Source organism: Petromyzon marinus, chromosome 24, assembly GCF_048934315.1.
Source record: "Petromyzon marinus isolate PM22_M1 ecotype Great Lakes invasive population chromosome 24, UKy_Petmar_22M1.pri1.0, whole genome shotgun sequence".
Lineage (NCBI taxonomy): Eukaryota > Metazoa > Chordata > Hyperoartia > Petromyzontiformes > Petromyzontidae > Petromyzon > Petromyzon marinus.
Window position 1 is genome coordinate 10,894,234 of NC_133690.1, and position 13,861 is coordinate 10,908,094.

Sequence of the window (13,861 nt, forward strand, 5' to 3'; positions counted from 1 at the left end):
TGTAATGGCAAACAAAATGCCTCACTGCGAGGCTACATGCGGACGTCAAAATCAAAATTAAGGTTTGTGGTATATGCATAAAGCATAAATTAAGCGATGCCTTTGATGACCAGAATTTAATGTCTATGGACTTAAAGAGTGACGTGATTGAAGGCCAATGGAAATTGCACGCAACAGCGCCGACAAAGCCTGCAATCTATACATTGTGTAGTAATTTCTCTGACTTGCACACTAATGAAAAGACCCATGCACTGAAGATAAGGGTGGTGCCATGGGGCTGGGATAAGCATGCAATTTGAAAATGTACACCTCCCTCTCATACTGAGGGAAGAGAAACGACAATATATCCTGACTTTGTAATTTTAATGCGCATTAAAGCAGGTATTTTTTACATTCAGTGCACAATATAATACTGCTACAAGTGAATGCATTTTTATTTTACGAAATTAAACACAACATGAAAATCAATTTTAATGAATAATTAGTTTATTTTACAGATGGTTACAATCCGAGCGAAGAAATGTCCAAACAGTATTTTTGTGAAATACCGTAACTATGCAGCATGCGCTCTGTGTGTTTCTTGTTTCGTATGATTTTGTCTTAAAATCAATGGCCATCTATTGATCGAATAGCAACTTAAAACAAGTCAGGTATATTTTGGAAAGCGTCTGCAAAACTTATATTCCTTTATCACTAAATAATTTACTTAAATACTATTGCGAGTGCTAATTTTGATATTGGGTATACATTGTCTGTACAATTACTTCATCGTTGTTTCAATTATGTTTAGCACATTCGTGGGTGAAAATAAGACCGGATAAAAAAAAAACTAAATTATTTAAAAGTCAACTCAAACATAAATCAATTAATATTATGTGTTTTGGTCACCAACAGCATTACAACGTTAAACGTCTTACAATAGCATTACATTTTAAACATCAAGAGATTTTTAAGTGTAGAAAACGTCCCCTTTAGTATCCATGTTCAACACAACAAAGTAGCATCAAGAAGTTACCGTAACACAGTAATATTCAAAGTCAGAGGTCACATCACGGATGAATGAAATATTTATAACACCGCAAGTGAGCCTGGGTTCTCCATAAGCAAGGTCTAAATACAATGTTCCACTGAGCATGCAGCCGCTAGATATTATGAGCACAGATGCAGTAAAACGAAAATGATGAATGCAGTATCCAAAAATGAATTATACATCGTGACTGCACAGCCATCAAACACATTACAAGACTATCAGCGTGTAGAAAACACGCTAACAAGACATTGTGAGATTAATTTATTCCCACTGTCCCAACAGGTATAAATAAGAACATTGCGCAATATATATTGCGCAAACAAATTTAATGTAATTTCATCCCGTCACCGATAGGAACCCTGTAGTCTGTAGGCAATGCATAATTAATGCACATTTTATTACTTTTCTTCATAGTCGTATGCGGAATGGATGGATCGCATTAGTGGTCCGTGACCTTGGGATTAAAGGTATAAAATAAAGAACACCATAAACATGTATTGTAAATTAACACAAAATTTACACACTTAGCATGCGGCATGATTACACATGAAACAACAGCATGAGCGCAGATCATATTTATCAAAAGCACAATACGAGTAAAATGATATATACCATATATATATCTTTTTTCATACACAATAATACTGCACAGAAATCAGACGATATTATACCAAGTAAAAAAATCTGTAAATTTGAGTTTCATGTAATGTTATAATAGGTTAGAGAAACTCGGTCATATTTACAAATAATAATTAAAAAATCCATTGAAAAATAACTCATGTTTATTTTAATTTGAGAGTATCCAATTCCATCTTTAAACATCCCATCACCATCACCAATTTCACCATCCATCTTCAGCATGGTCACCGCCTATGCCGTCAACTTTACGGCCAATGTCATCATTATAATTATCATGCTGCAAGTGCGCACTTTGGAAATAAATTGTTAAAAGACGACTGCATCAATAAAAGACGAACTGCTTTAGGATACTACAGTGCCACACGTCACGTTGAAATCAAAAGGGACTCATGCTCTAATGACTTTGTACTTGATGTTGCATGTGGTTGCAAAACAAACATCTTATTTTATATTTACTCACTGCCAATAAATTAGAAACATTATTTAGATGAAATAACCAGAACAGATTTTGCACCTGGTTAAGACTCACGCATACAAGAGGAAGAAGCACGGCTTTTAAACACACAGAATGTTGTTAGGCTTGGTACACAAGAGAGTTTCAGCTAAGCTCAGATTAAAAGATCGCATCTAATTTATGTCCATAATGACTCATCACACAATTATCCCAGGGGGCCGGTGTAGCCAAGCAAATATAGCATAGATGTAGACATGAATATAATAACAGCAATTATAAACTCACTCACTGCATCCCGAAAAAATACAAGAGCAAACCAATCCATAAAGTGGGTCTTTGTAGTTTATATATTTTCTTTAAATCGCAGCACGCATCTCAAATGGAAAATTAGTACTGAGTTTCAAAACATTCACTGAGCACAGTGCTTATCAATACACTTTAGCTGTTATATTATGATAGTGCTCCACGTTGGAAGTTTTCAGAAAATGTTTTTGTTACGAGATTATTGACCGTACATTTTTTTTATTTGCAGCAGCATCCGAAGCAACCAGCATGTCGAATATCTGTGAATCTCAAAATATGCCATAATTCCTTAATCCCATGATCATAAATATATCAAAACTGCTTCAAGTTGTCACATTTATTGTTGTTTGTGAGACATATCGGTCTGGACTATCTTGGTTATTTCTGTCTTGACTTGAGGCATTACAGGCTGAGACAGACAGAGACGTATCTCATCGGGAGCCTGTTCACAAGTCCAAAAGTAAGCCGTGAAATTACATTACATAATGTACAGCTCTTTGTCAATCCACTGATGGATGAAGGTCTCCCAACGCCATGTCAGTCATTGGGGTTGTTTGAACATACTTCACCACGTAGGCATATGTGCGGATTGGGTAAGGGGTGGGAGGGGTCACATGACCGGGTCAGATTTGCCACTGCCGACAGCCCTTGCCGCAAATCGAACTCCGCTGGACAGGTTAGTCTGCTATCCCCCGTCACACCACTGCCCTCTGTTTCCCTATCATCGTCATGGGCCATGATCAATGCACTGCTGAAGGGCTCCCCAAGGCTCCACCAGCTCTCACGATCCTGCGATACATCGATCCATCCACGACCTGCACTTCATAGCTCACTAGATTATTCTACATTACCATAAAACGCAGTGCTTTGAATAATAATTGAAATTTAAGAGAATTTCCTTTAAAAAAACACAAACACACTCAAACATATAATTTTGAAGATTTCAATCGCTTTTGTTGGCTTTTACCTGATACTGTCGAAGTGTCTATCTTAAAATACTGTACTTTATCCATACGTTCAAAGTAGTATTAGCCTGCAGGCCCCTTTTAGTTTAGTTTTAAATTCAGAGGTTACACAATCCATTCAAAACCAATGGAAATTCACGATAATAATTACCGCTATAAAACCATTGGCCATCTAAACCATGAACGATATCCCCAGAGGACAGTACACCCTTAATCGCAACTCCACTGTCGCGGGCCAGGCTTATCCATGTAAGCCCGTGGCCATATCATCAGCAGCTATACACCGGTGGGATCAAAAGCCTCCCCGACCCCGCACCGTCCTTTGTGGCCTCTACGATGTTAACAATCCACCGAGCGCCTGAGCTTATTTCATCGCTCCATCTCCACGGCGGATGTTGTCCGTTCCCATCAGTGCACGTTCCCTCCCCCGGCCGCCACTCTCCCGTAAAGGCTCGACACACTCCGACTTTTGACACGTCCACCAAAATGCACCCTCGGCGCTGTCCCGAGTCGAAAATGAACAGGGCATGGGTGAAGAGGTTCCACATCCAGCTTTTCCCTACAGCCGGCCCGTGCATCTTTAATATCTGCTCACAATAAAAAAAAATATATGAAAAGTGATTGCATCAGTGCTTTTATTTTGTTGTTGTTGCCGCAACTGCGGAAATCGATGCACGACCGCCTTTGGCGTCAACACGATTCCTCTTGCCTGTGGATGAAAAGGGCCCGTCGTTTAAACTGCACTTGGGCCAGAAATGCAAAGTTGTGGAGTTTTTTTTTGCCAAGGGAGTGTCAGGTGTGGCTGACACACTCCGCTGAATGATTGATTGTTTTTTTTTCCGCGTGGAATCCGCATTAAATATAAGCGAACGCACACCTGGCAGTGTCATTCCGCAAAACTCGCCCTTGTTAGCTGTCTATGATGACCAATTTTCAAGTCGTGTGTGTGCCCGTGTGTGTGTGGTAGTGCAGCGGTGAGCGCGCTGCGCTGTGAACCCGGAGTCCCGGGTTCGATTCCTGCTAACGGCCAACACCCTGTGACGATTATCTGAACCGGTCCTGGGCCTCCCCTAGGTCGACTCAGCCTCAAATTAGTGCCTGGTGCGGTGTGTAAAAAATCGCAAAGGGGGAGACAAAGGAGGCCGGGCGTGGTGTTGGTCACCCACCGCTTCGTGTGCCGTGCCGGCCTTCATAGGTGCTGTCCAGGCTATATTGGGGGATCTTTGTCTTTTATCTTTTTTTATTGTGTGGGGAGCGGCGGTACAGTGGTTAGCGCACTGATTTACAATTCTGGCGCTCGATTCGAAGCCAGTGCTGGATGGCAAATGAACCTGTCCTGGGGTTCATCGAGGTCAACTTCAGTATCAGAATGACTACCTGGTGCAACCTGTAAACGGTGGTACTTGGGAGACAAAGGAGAGCATGCGTGGTGCCAGGCACGTGCCATTTCTCTCTCAATAGGTTTTCACGAACAATACTTGTTTCCAACAGTGTGTAAAGCTGAACAGAAGAACCTTGTTCTTGATCCTCAAACGTAAACAATTGAGTGTGTTTTCAGCTGCAAATTGTACAAACTGCTGAACACATTAACTCCATTTTCACAGTTGTGATTTAAAATAAACCTAGACAAGGAAAATCGACCAGACTCATTCCTAACCGATGGGACATTTTATTGTTTGTTCAACGTACTCCTCGGATCACGATGCCTTGGGAGCGTTCTGAGACACGTCCGTGTGCGTCCTAAGATTCAGCTTTCGCCACCAATATATCCATGAGAGGTTATTTTTTGGGTTAAATCGCGTAAATATATAAATGTGTCGTTAAAACCCGCCACCACCCGACGCAGCCAACTAGTAAGGGTTGTCACGTAAACAGCACATGGCCAGTTCGTCACTAGTACAGCACACCAGCACCGTACGCACTGTTGGACAGCCACCCGTCGTGCTCAGATTGTAAATGTTGTGGCTTGGCTCTCCAACACACCGGTGTGCTGTACTAGTGACGAGCATGTTCTGTTTACGTGACAACCCTTACTAGTTGGCTGTGTCGGGTGGTGGCGGATTTTAACGACACATGTATACATTTACGCGTTCTAACCACAAAAAAACCTCTATTATGAAACACTGATCAGTTTGTATCAATTCGGATAATTGGGGAGGAGCGGCGGTGGGTGGGGGGGGGGACTGCATTGCAAGTCACGTACACCATTGGAATTGGAGCCTACCATAACCCCCTTGTGTTTCGATTATAAAAGGCAATAAAAAGCTTTTCTTTTTTTGTTACGAGATGGTGGAGTGCAACCAAAGACATTAATGATGGATTAGCCATGAGGGCAGCAGCGACCTTCGGCACATCACGCCTCTTTAGTGTCAAGCGCCCGAGTGGACGCAATACCCAAGGTGCAGTCTGCACATTATTAAAACATCAAAAAGGTTAGAGAGTACAAACTTCTTCCAAGATGTGCTTTCGTTGTTGCTCTTGTTGTTGTTTCATCCACCCCTTAACATTCCCCACCGTCGCCGCCGCCGCCGCCGCCACCTCCTCCTCCTCCGCGTGTCAGCCGTCGCTAGGCATTTTCGTGGGTTCATCCTGCTAATTGGACACGTGGAAGAAATCTTGCGAGGGAACCAGGACTTTTGTGCTCTGGCCCACCCCCCGCCCCCCCCCCCGCCCCCCCCCCCCCCCCCCGAGTAACGTCGCCTGCTTTGTGCATGAAGAGACGGACAGGAGGGCCAAGCCCCGAGAGAGGGCAGACCGAAAAGTCAAGTCGGAGACGCTGCGCCGAACGGCCAAGGTGAACGCGACACGTCCCAGCCCCCGTCGCTCTGCATTGGGCACGCTGCCGCGTGGCGAGCGATGCACGCGGGCGTCTTTTTTAGAACGGCGCGAGCGATAGAACAGCGGACGCCGAGCGTGAACTCGCGACGGAGTTCGCCCATTTTTGGGCTTGGGGGTTCAGAGGTCACGTTTCAAAAACCATGGAGCCGTGGCGACGGTGAGGATTTAAAACTCTGAACGGCAAGTTGCAGGGCCAATGAAGTGCACAATTCATACGTTCAGTTGGAATAAATACAATCGCCATCAGTTTCAATAAATTCACCAATCACGACACTGCAGACCACGCAGCTGTCCGATTGCGTATTTCAGGTTGTGCCGCGTTTTGAAACGGTGGCATGTCTGACGTTTTGCTCAAAGTGCTGTCCGTGCGAAAATGTCGGAAAATCGCGTCGAATAATGCTCGGCATTAAGCAGCGAAACGTCCCGACACTGTGCCGAACAACACCCCGTTCAGCCGGAGCACACATCGGAGAGCCTTTCAGCACAACAGCAAACTAGTGGGGCCGCAGACGTTTACAGCCGTATGGTTATACCATCATGTACATATTAGGTGCACAGTGGGAATGCATTTCCCACAAGAGGCGCGAACGGTGCTGTGAATAATTAAGTCAACTGTGCCTTGAGCACGGCGAGAAACCGCTGGTGTGCTTCACACGTTTGACTGGAGATTTTGAAATTGCACAGCGCTCGGGGACAATGGTTTACGTGGGGTAGAGACGCGTGTCAGAAACCCCGTTTGCCGAACAGATTCCCCTGGTTTAAATACCCACACTGAGGCTGCGTTGGAAGGTCGAATCCCGACAGCCGCGTCGTCCTTAACACCTAAAACCCAGGAAGTTACCGTTACAAGAAGATAAAAGTGGAGTCCTGCAATTGCTTGCTCACACCACGGCTGCGGTAAGGGCCTCCACTAGAGGGAGGCTCTAGGAAGCCTCTCGAGAATATTTTGACCAACTCCTCCCAGGCTCCCGTTACAATAACACAGACCCAAAGACAACAACGCCCGCGTGAATGAAGACGGGGTAGAAAATAAATACAGCACTGTACGCACTTGAACAACAACAACAACAACAACAAAAAACCCATCCACCGGCTGCAATATTATGTATTCGTTGGATTTCAACAGGCGGAGGCTACAAGAGTTGGTGGTTCTGATGCTGGCTGGCCTGCAGCTCCTTCTCCAGCCACGCGGTGAGGTTGTCCTCGTTGGCCTCTCTCCATCGCAGGTTGGCCTCCACCAGCTCCAGGGCCGGTCCGAACGCTGGGTTTGGTTGTCCCTGCGCCGACTGCTGCTGCTGCTGCTGCTGCGTGAACTGCTGGAGCTGCCGCGACAACAAACGCCGAAATATCAAACAAAGCGTCGCGTAACGCCCGCCTCCGTCCACGGCCCGGATCCCGTGTTCGTTTAGTCCGAATTTGTTTATCCTCGTCACGATAAGTTATTGATAAAGTCGCCAATTTGGTGTTCCAGACGTGCTAATCGCGTACGGCCATCACGAAAGCGCTGTGTTTCGCACAGGCGTAGTCTGCTATAGTTTCACAGCAGGGGTCGATGCTTTGCCATGCGTAAATCCCAAGTGATTTTTCAAACAATTGTTACCGAATTCGAATAAACAAAAAATGTCTCTTCTTGTTATTTTGTCTTGCCGACCCCTGGCGTGGGCGGGGACAATCTGTGGGATATTGTTCAAGTCCCAGTCTGTGGAATTTAATGAGCCATCAGCTTAGTCTTATCATCTAAAGTGCCAGAGAACAAAAAAAATAGTCCGCTCTTGGTTTTCTTTTTCAACATTGATGTAAGGGGGTGAGCAATTTAGCCCTCGCCCACGCCAATATTATCAGGTCAGCTGATCAATGAAGCCAGTAAATCTGTATAGAACATATACTGTATAGTCAATGACCATGTTTGGCCTTCCACGATATACTGGTGTCTCTGCTAACGTTACTAAATCATCTCCGTCAGAGTTTTAAATCAGTTTAAGATCATTTCGTCTCGTCACAGTCAAGCGTTGTTGGCCTTTGGTGTGGTCAGCAGGCATGGTCATCGTCACAACCGATGACTTCCAATCACTCGGTCACCGTTGACTAAAAGGAATATATAAAATATTGCTAACGAATATTTTCTTCAATTATTAATTGTATTAACCAAGATTAACACTGTCCCTGATCCATATTGCCATGACAGGCCCCAGTTTATTCGCAGGGTACTCACTGTTGATTTCCATTTAGTGGTTACTCATTTTATTGACTTGGGAGGGATAATGAGCACACAATGATGATGAGTCCACAATGACTGGTGCGATGTTTGAACTCCCAAACGTTGTGAGTCGTGTGTTCTCCGACCAAGAAAAAACATGCATCTGGATAGGTCTGTCAATGTAACACTCAATACTAGGGACTGCAAGTAATTGTACAAAAACATTGTTCCTGAGATCATTTAATTCTTAAAACATGTCACGAACTTATCACATTTAAACTATGTTGTAGCTTGTGATAAAATATTCGGCATGTGTGTGGTGATTCATTTCCTCTTCGATTAGATGCACCGTCATTACTTGAGGTTGTGAATACATCCAAGGAGTGGTGTTGTTTCCACAATTGTGAATTTAGCAGCCTCTAAGTGAACCACTCACATACAACAACCTGATGCTCGAACAAGCGCAATTTGATGGATATAACGTAAGCTTAAGAATCGATTTTAATTGATCAATTGAGGCATCATTACTTGCCCAGCAATTACAGGATTGCCTTGTGATGAAAAATACTTCCATGCACAGAATGCACAGACACTTAACACGTGCTCTCACAAAAGACGCCAAAGCACCCTCACACAGACAAAGATCCCCCATATAGCCGTACTAGACTTTTCGGGGCAAGTGCTGCGAGCGAGCACACGTTACGGCCAGTGCAGCAAGCACACGTGGGGGTGGGTGGCCAACACCATGCCCGAATGCCTTTGTTTCCCCATTGGCGATGTTCACAAACTGCACCAGGCACTCAATAGAGGCTGAGTCGACGAAGGTGAAGCCCAGGACCGGTTCAGATATTGGACACCGGCGGTGGCCGTGAGCGGGAATCGAACTCGAGCCGCCGGGTTCATAGCGCAGCGTAGCGCTAACAACTGCACTACCGCTCCTCCAACGCACACACAGCCAAACATGCAAACTGTGATTCATGCGATCTACAAAACCTGCGCTCTGGTCATACTGCGTTAAACAAAAACTGGCACGATTTTAATGCAATGGCTACATACGGAGCATTTTAATGTGTTAAAAATCATATAAAAGAGGCATGAAATGTGCATCATTTCAACCACATCTGATGTCCCATTATTTTTAATTTGATCACATACGTTCAAAATATATATTCAAAGGGCCAGTAAATTTTGCATTTGCACGAGGGGATGTGTGTTGCAGGGGATTTTATTCATTTATGTGTACGATAACATCCCGGTCTCTCTTGGAATCTGATCCCAAAGCCAACTACATTAATGATTCTATATAATCGATCAGAATCGGTCAGTTGATCTGGCATGCTCTTGGTCTAATTTTAGACTTACAATATTTGACTAATAATATAATAATGCGCTGATAACATTCGTATGTTAATTAAAACATTCACAGGATTATTAAACGTAAGCTGACCATTGAAGAGGAAAAGTCGAGCTTGAGGGCTCTGTACAGCGGTGATTATTGAGGTCACAGTTGAGCTACAGCTGAGCCATTGCATTTCCATCCAGCAAGAGCCTTGATATGACTCAATTGATTGAGACATAATCAATTGAGTCATACTTGATTCTGGTTTGCCCGGTTGGTTACGTACGGTGCGAAAGAAGTTCAACATATATACGTGTGTCGTAAACCCTCCTCCACCCGATGTAGCCAATTAATATAGATGTTGTGTGATAAACAAAACCTGTGCCCATTTAACACCGCTTCAGCAGCACCGATGTGTGGTTGGAGAGCAATTCATAACACTTATCAGTTGGGTACGAAGTATCGCTGGTAGTTACAACCAGCATCATCATGCAGTTGCCAGAATTGATTAATCGTATTCTAATGAACACGTGGAATCGAGCGAGTGTGAATAAATTAGTATTCATCATCTATACAAACTATGTGGAATCTTTCAATGGCAGTTGGATGGCAGGGCCGAACATAAGAGGAGTTTCGCTGTGTACGGCAGCTAACACTTGTTTCTAACATCCATTCAATTTGATTTATTTAGCCTAAGACTACGTCACTGAGAAGCCCCAAAAAAGTTTCTCTCACGGACTTGCGTCGAATCAAATCATAACCAGCCATGATCTATCCACCGCTCCATGAAGGCCTCCCCTGTACCATTACCACCACTCACAATATTGCGATGCTACGAGGCCATTCCACCGCGAGACGTGAGCTAATCTCATTGCTCCATCTCCGCAGTTCTTTCATTTGGCTACCACTCCATCACCCATTCGAATCCATCGGCCATAATTCTTTCTATCCTCGTGTTCTGCCCAATCCCACTTTACTGTCCTTCGCAATCAACAGGACAGCTCTAATTTGCATTCGTTCCCTGATCCATGTGTTAACCCTTTTCTGTCCCTCGCTGTAATTCCAGGTCCGTGAATCTTTGCGCACTTCTAGGCCATTTGTTCCACTTCTTTTTGGGTCATCGTCCACGTTTCTGATGCACGCAGTATCGTAGGAGGTAACATGCATTGATTGAATATGGTTTTAAACATTCCAATAATAACGACACATATAATGCGCCATGATACATTGGTGTTAAAAGGTGCTGGGATATTTTTTTTTAAACGCCCCACTGTCAGCACGAGCTAAGGCATGTGATGCATACGCACAACCTCACGTATTATTGGTTTGATACAAGTAATTTTTCGAACCAATTGCGCAGTTAATTTGTTGGATTTATTTCCACTGACCAGCAGGTTGCATCAATGATTGCATAAAGCAAGCGGATGGTGTGGATAATGCACGTTAATGAGTATCGCAACATTGACTACATTCAAAGCTCTTGGTTTTTGCAAGTCAAGTGGCAAAAGCAAGCTTCAAACCACGAGCCCTTAACTAGGCCAGAGCATACCCCACTTAAATGTAATCGCTTACAGCCAGCAGCTTGGCTCTGTCGCTCACGTTCCCCAGACTTGCAGGTAAAAGGACAATCAGTTAAGTTTGACTCTTGGCCACCTTGGGTGACGTTTTTTTTTAAAGAAAAGTAACTGGTGGCCGTTGATTTTGCTATGATGTTGGCCTCAGGTGACCTACAAGGTGTAATGAGTTATTGCCAGTGGTAGCGATATTGAGAGAGAGGCCAGGAAGTGAAGGATGTGAGTGAATTTCATTGATTCTATCTGCACAGGCTCGTGGCTGTACATATAATAAGGCGCACGTTTAATGGAAAGATGTCCGATGGCAATAATAAGGATGGTGATATAGGTGATGGAGATGCCGGTGGGAATTACGATGGTGGAGGTCGTAATTATACGACACCGCGGAATTGATTGTGATGGAATGACGTTACGCGCGTGCGATTCATTCATTATCTCAGCCACCTCGATCACATTTCATTCCGCGGAACTCAACGCTGACTGGCTACGATGAACGTAAATGTTTCTGGGGGCGGAACGTGTGGGTGGGAGACAACGGTGAGACAAGCAGGCAAGCTGGTTACGGTGTGCAGCATGCACCTGGAAGGTTTTCTAGTTTCATTGGGGTCGACTCAGCTCGTTCACCGTCCAGAGTCGATACATTCCGTAGGAATTGTGGGGAGTCTACAGTGACGGTTCTATGAATTTACTCGCCCAGCTCCCACGAATGTGAGGGACTGCCCCGACCAGCTCATTGCCATACAAGGGACGGTGAACATCACTCCAAAGTAATTTGAACAACGACAACATTAACAACAACGCTCTGACTTGAGAACTCGAACGGCAGTTAGCGAAATATTCTGCGATTTCATTGACATTCGTCATCACGAGCCATTGTCTATCGACTGCTGGATGGAGGCCTACCCTCTTCGCCGCCATCACTCAGGGTTGTGTTGCTAGTTCCATCCATGTCTCCTGCTCATGAACTGATCTCATCATAGCAATTTCTCCGTGAGGGTGGTCCCCTCCTGGATGCTCTCTCTCTCCCTTTGGCTGAAATTTCCTTACCGGTCTCGTCCACTTGCCATCATCCTGTCCACTCAAGCCCAGCTTACTTGCCTTAATTGTCAATGTGATGTCTCTAGATTTGCGTTTGTTCTCTGACCCGTGCGTTCCTCTTTCTGTCTTTCAGCGTAGTGCCAAACAGGCATCTCTCCACGTGATCCATCATGCGATCGTAAGCTTGTGTTCTGTTTTCTTTGTCCAGTGTCCATTTTCACTGATCCACGTGTCAAAGTGAACGCACCGGTTGAAAACGTGCCTCTTAATAAACAATGCTAAAACTCGTTTTCGTTTTCAATCTCAACTGTCCGAAGGAAATCCAATCCAATTTAATCGTGCTAATATCAATCGGCCTACTCATATTTAGCTTAAGTCCAACTGGCCAACCAGCTGGTTGAAATGACAATGTTATTAGCAACTAACTGACATGAATACATTAAAATTCACAATATAATATAGTAGACAAAGATACTTGAACTTGTGCATTTGTATGCTCTGGCTGTTGTGGGTTTACTATCCAACACACCGGTGTGCTAAACTAGAAACTAACGGGCGTGTGTTGTTTACGTGACAAACCCTACTAATTAGCTGTTGGGTGGTGCCGGGATTAACGACACATTTATATTTTTGCAATCTATCCCAAAAAACGCTCTATTATTACATACTTTACCTTGTAATTATTTATATGTTTTGGGAGAATTTATATTTCAAGACACAAACACACGTCAACTAAATACACGCTGGAAGAGACAGCCCATTGCCTGTGCTTTATGGCAACATGCAAATTAAGTGAATGGATGAATTCAATAATTTTTTTATTCATTATCTGAGCTCTCATGAGAAACTTTCAAACCCTTCAAACTTTTCCTTCTGCCTCTGAGATTTGTATGAATTTAAATTCGCTATAGTCTTAGTTTCCATTAGTTTCAGGCAGTTTTGATACTCTTTGCAACAGCATAATGTTGTTTTCGGAAAATCTGTTTCATTAGTATGTATTGCTTTTATGTATAATGTTACCGTCGTGTTTTATGGACAATGCTTGCAATCACGCACAACGAAACATAATCTATTTGCACTAATGCCAGGGGGCGCTTTACAAATGGTGGGAATATTACCAACGCATTCATATATACATGACACCGGGAGAGCTGTTAAAGCAAAGGTGCAGGCCTGCAATAGCTTGCTTATGCAACTGCTGGCAAAAGAGTCTCTGCTGGTGTGAGCGCTAGAGAGACCCTTCAGAGGGTATTTGGCCTACTCTTCCATGCTGGCCAATCATCTTGGATGAGGTCGGAGTACCCACACTTTAGCCCACCACACGGCACCTGCCAATCGACTTCAATGTGGAGATCCCTTTTATACCGCTGAGTGGACAGCGGTGGAGGGGGATTTAAGAAATTTGCGCCATTGCTTCAAATATCACACCGGGAGAGTGAACCAGTGACCTCTGGATTGCAAGTCCCTTGTGCTAACCATTATAC

General features: G+C 44.1%; 1 protein-coding gene across 4 annotated transcripts in view; it reads right to left on the reverse strand.

The window, feature by feature from the left end:
* Nucleotides 1-468: 468 nt before the first annotated feature.
* The window catches only part of TRHDE (thyrotropin releasing hormone degrading enzyme), a 238,351-nt gene continuing 224,958 nt past the window's right edge, over nt 469-13,861 (reverse strand). For 3 of the 4 annotated variants that reach the window (XM_032959912.2, XM_032959913.2, XM_032959914.2), the window contains one exon: nt 469-7,551. In XM_032959912.2, the coding sequence (XP_032815803.1) occupies nt 7,363-7,551 (189 nt within the window). In that variant the 3' untranslated portion in view covers nt 469-7,362. The remainder of the gene's footprint in view (nt 7,552-13,861) is intronic. The other variant, XM_032959915.2, reaches the window with a different exon arrangement.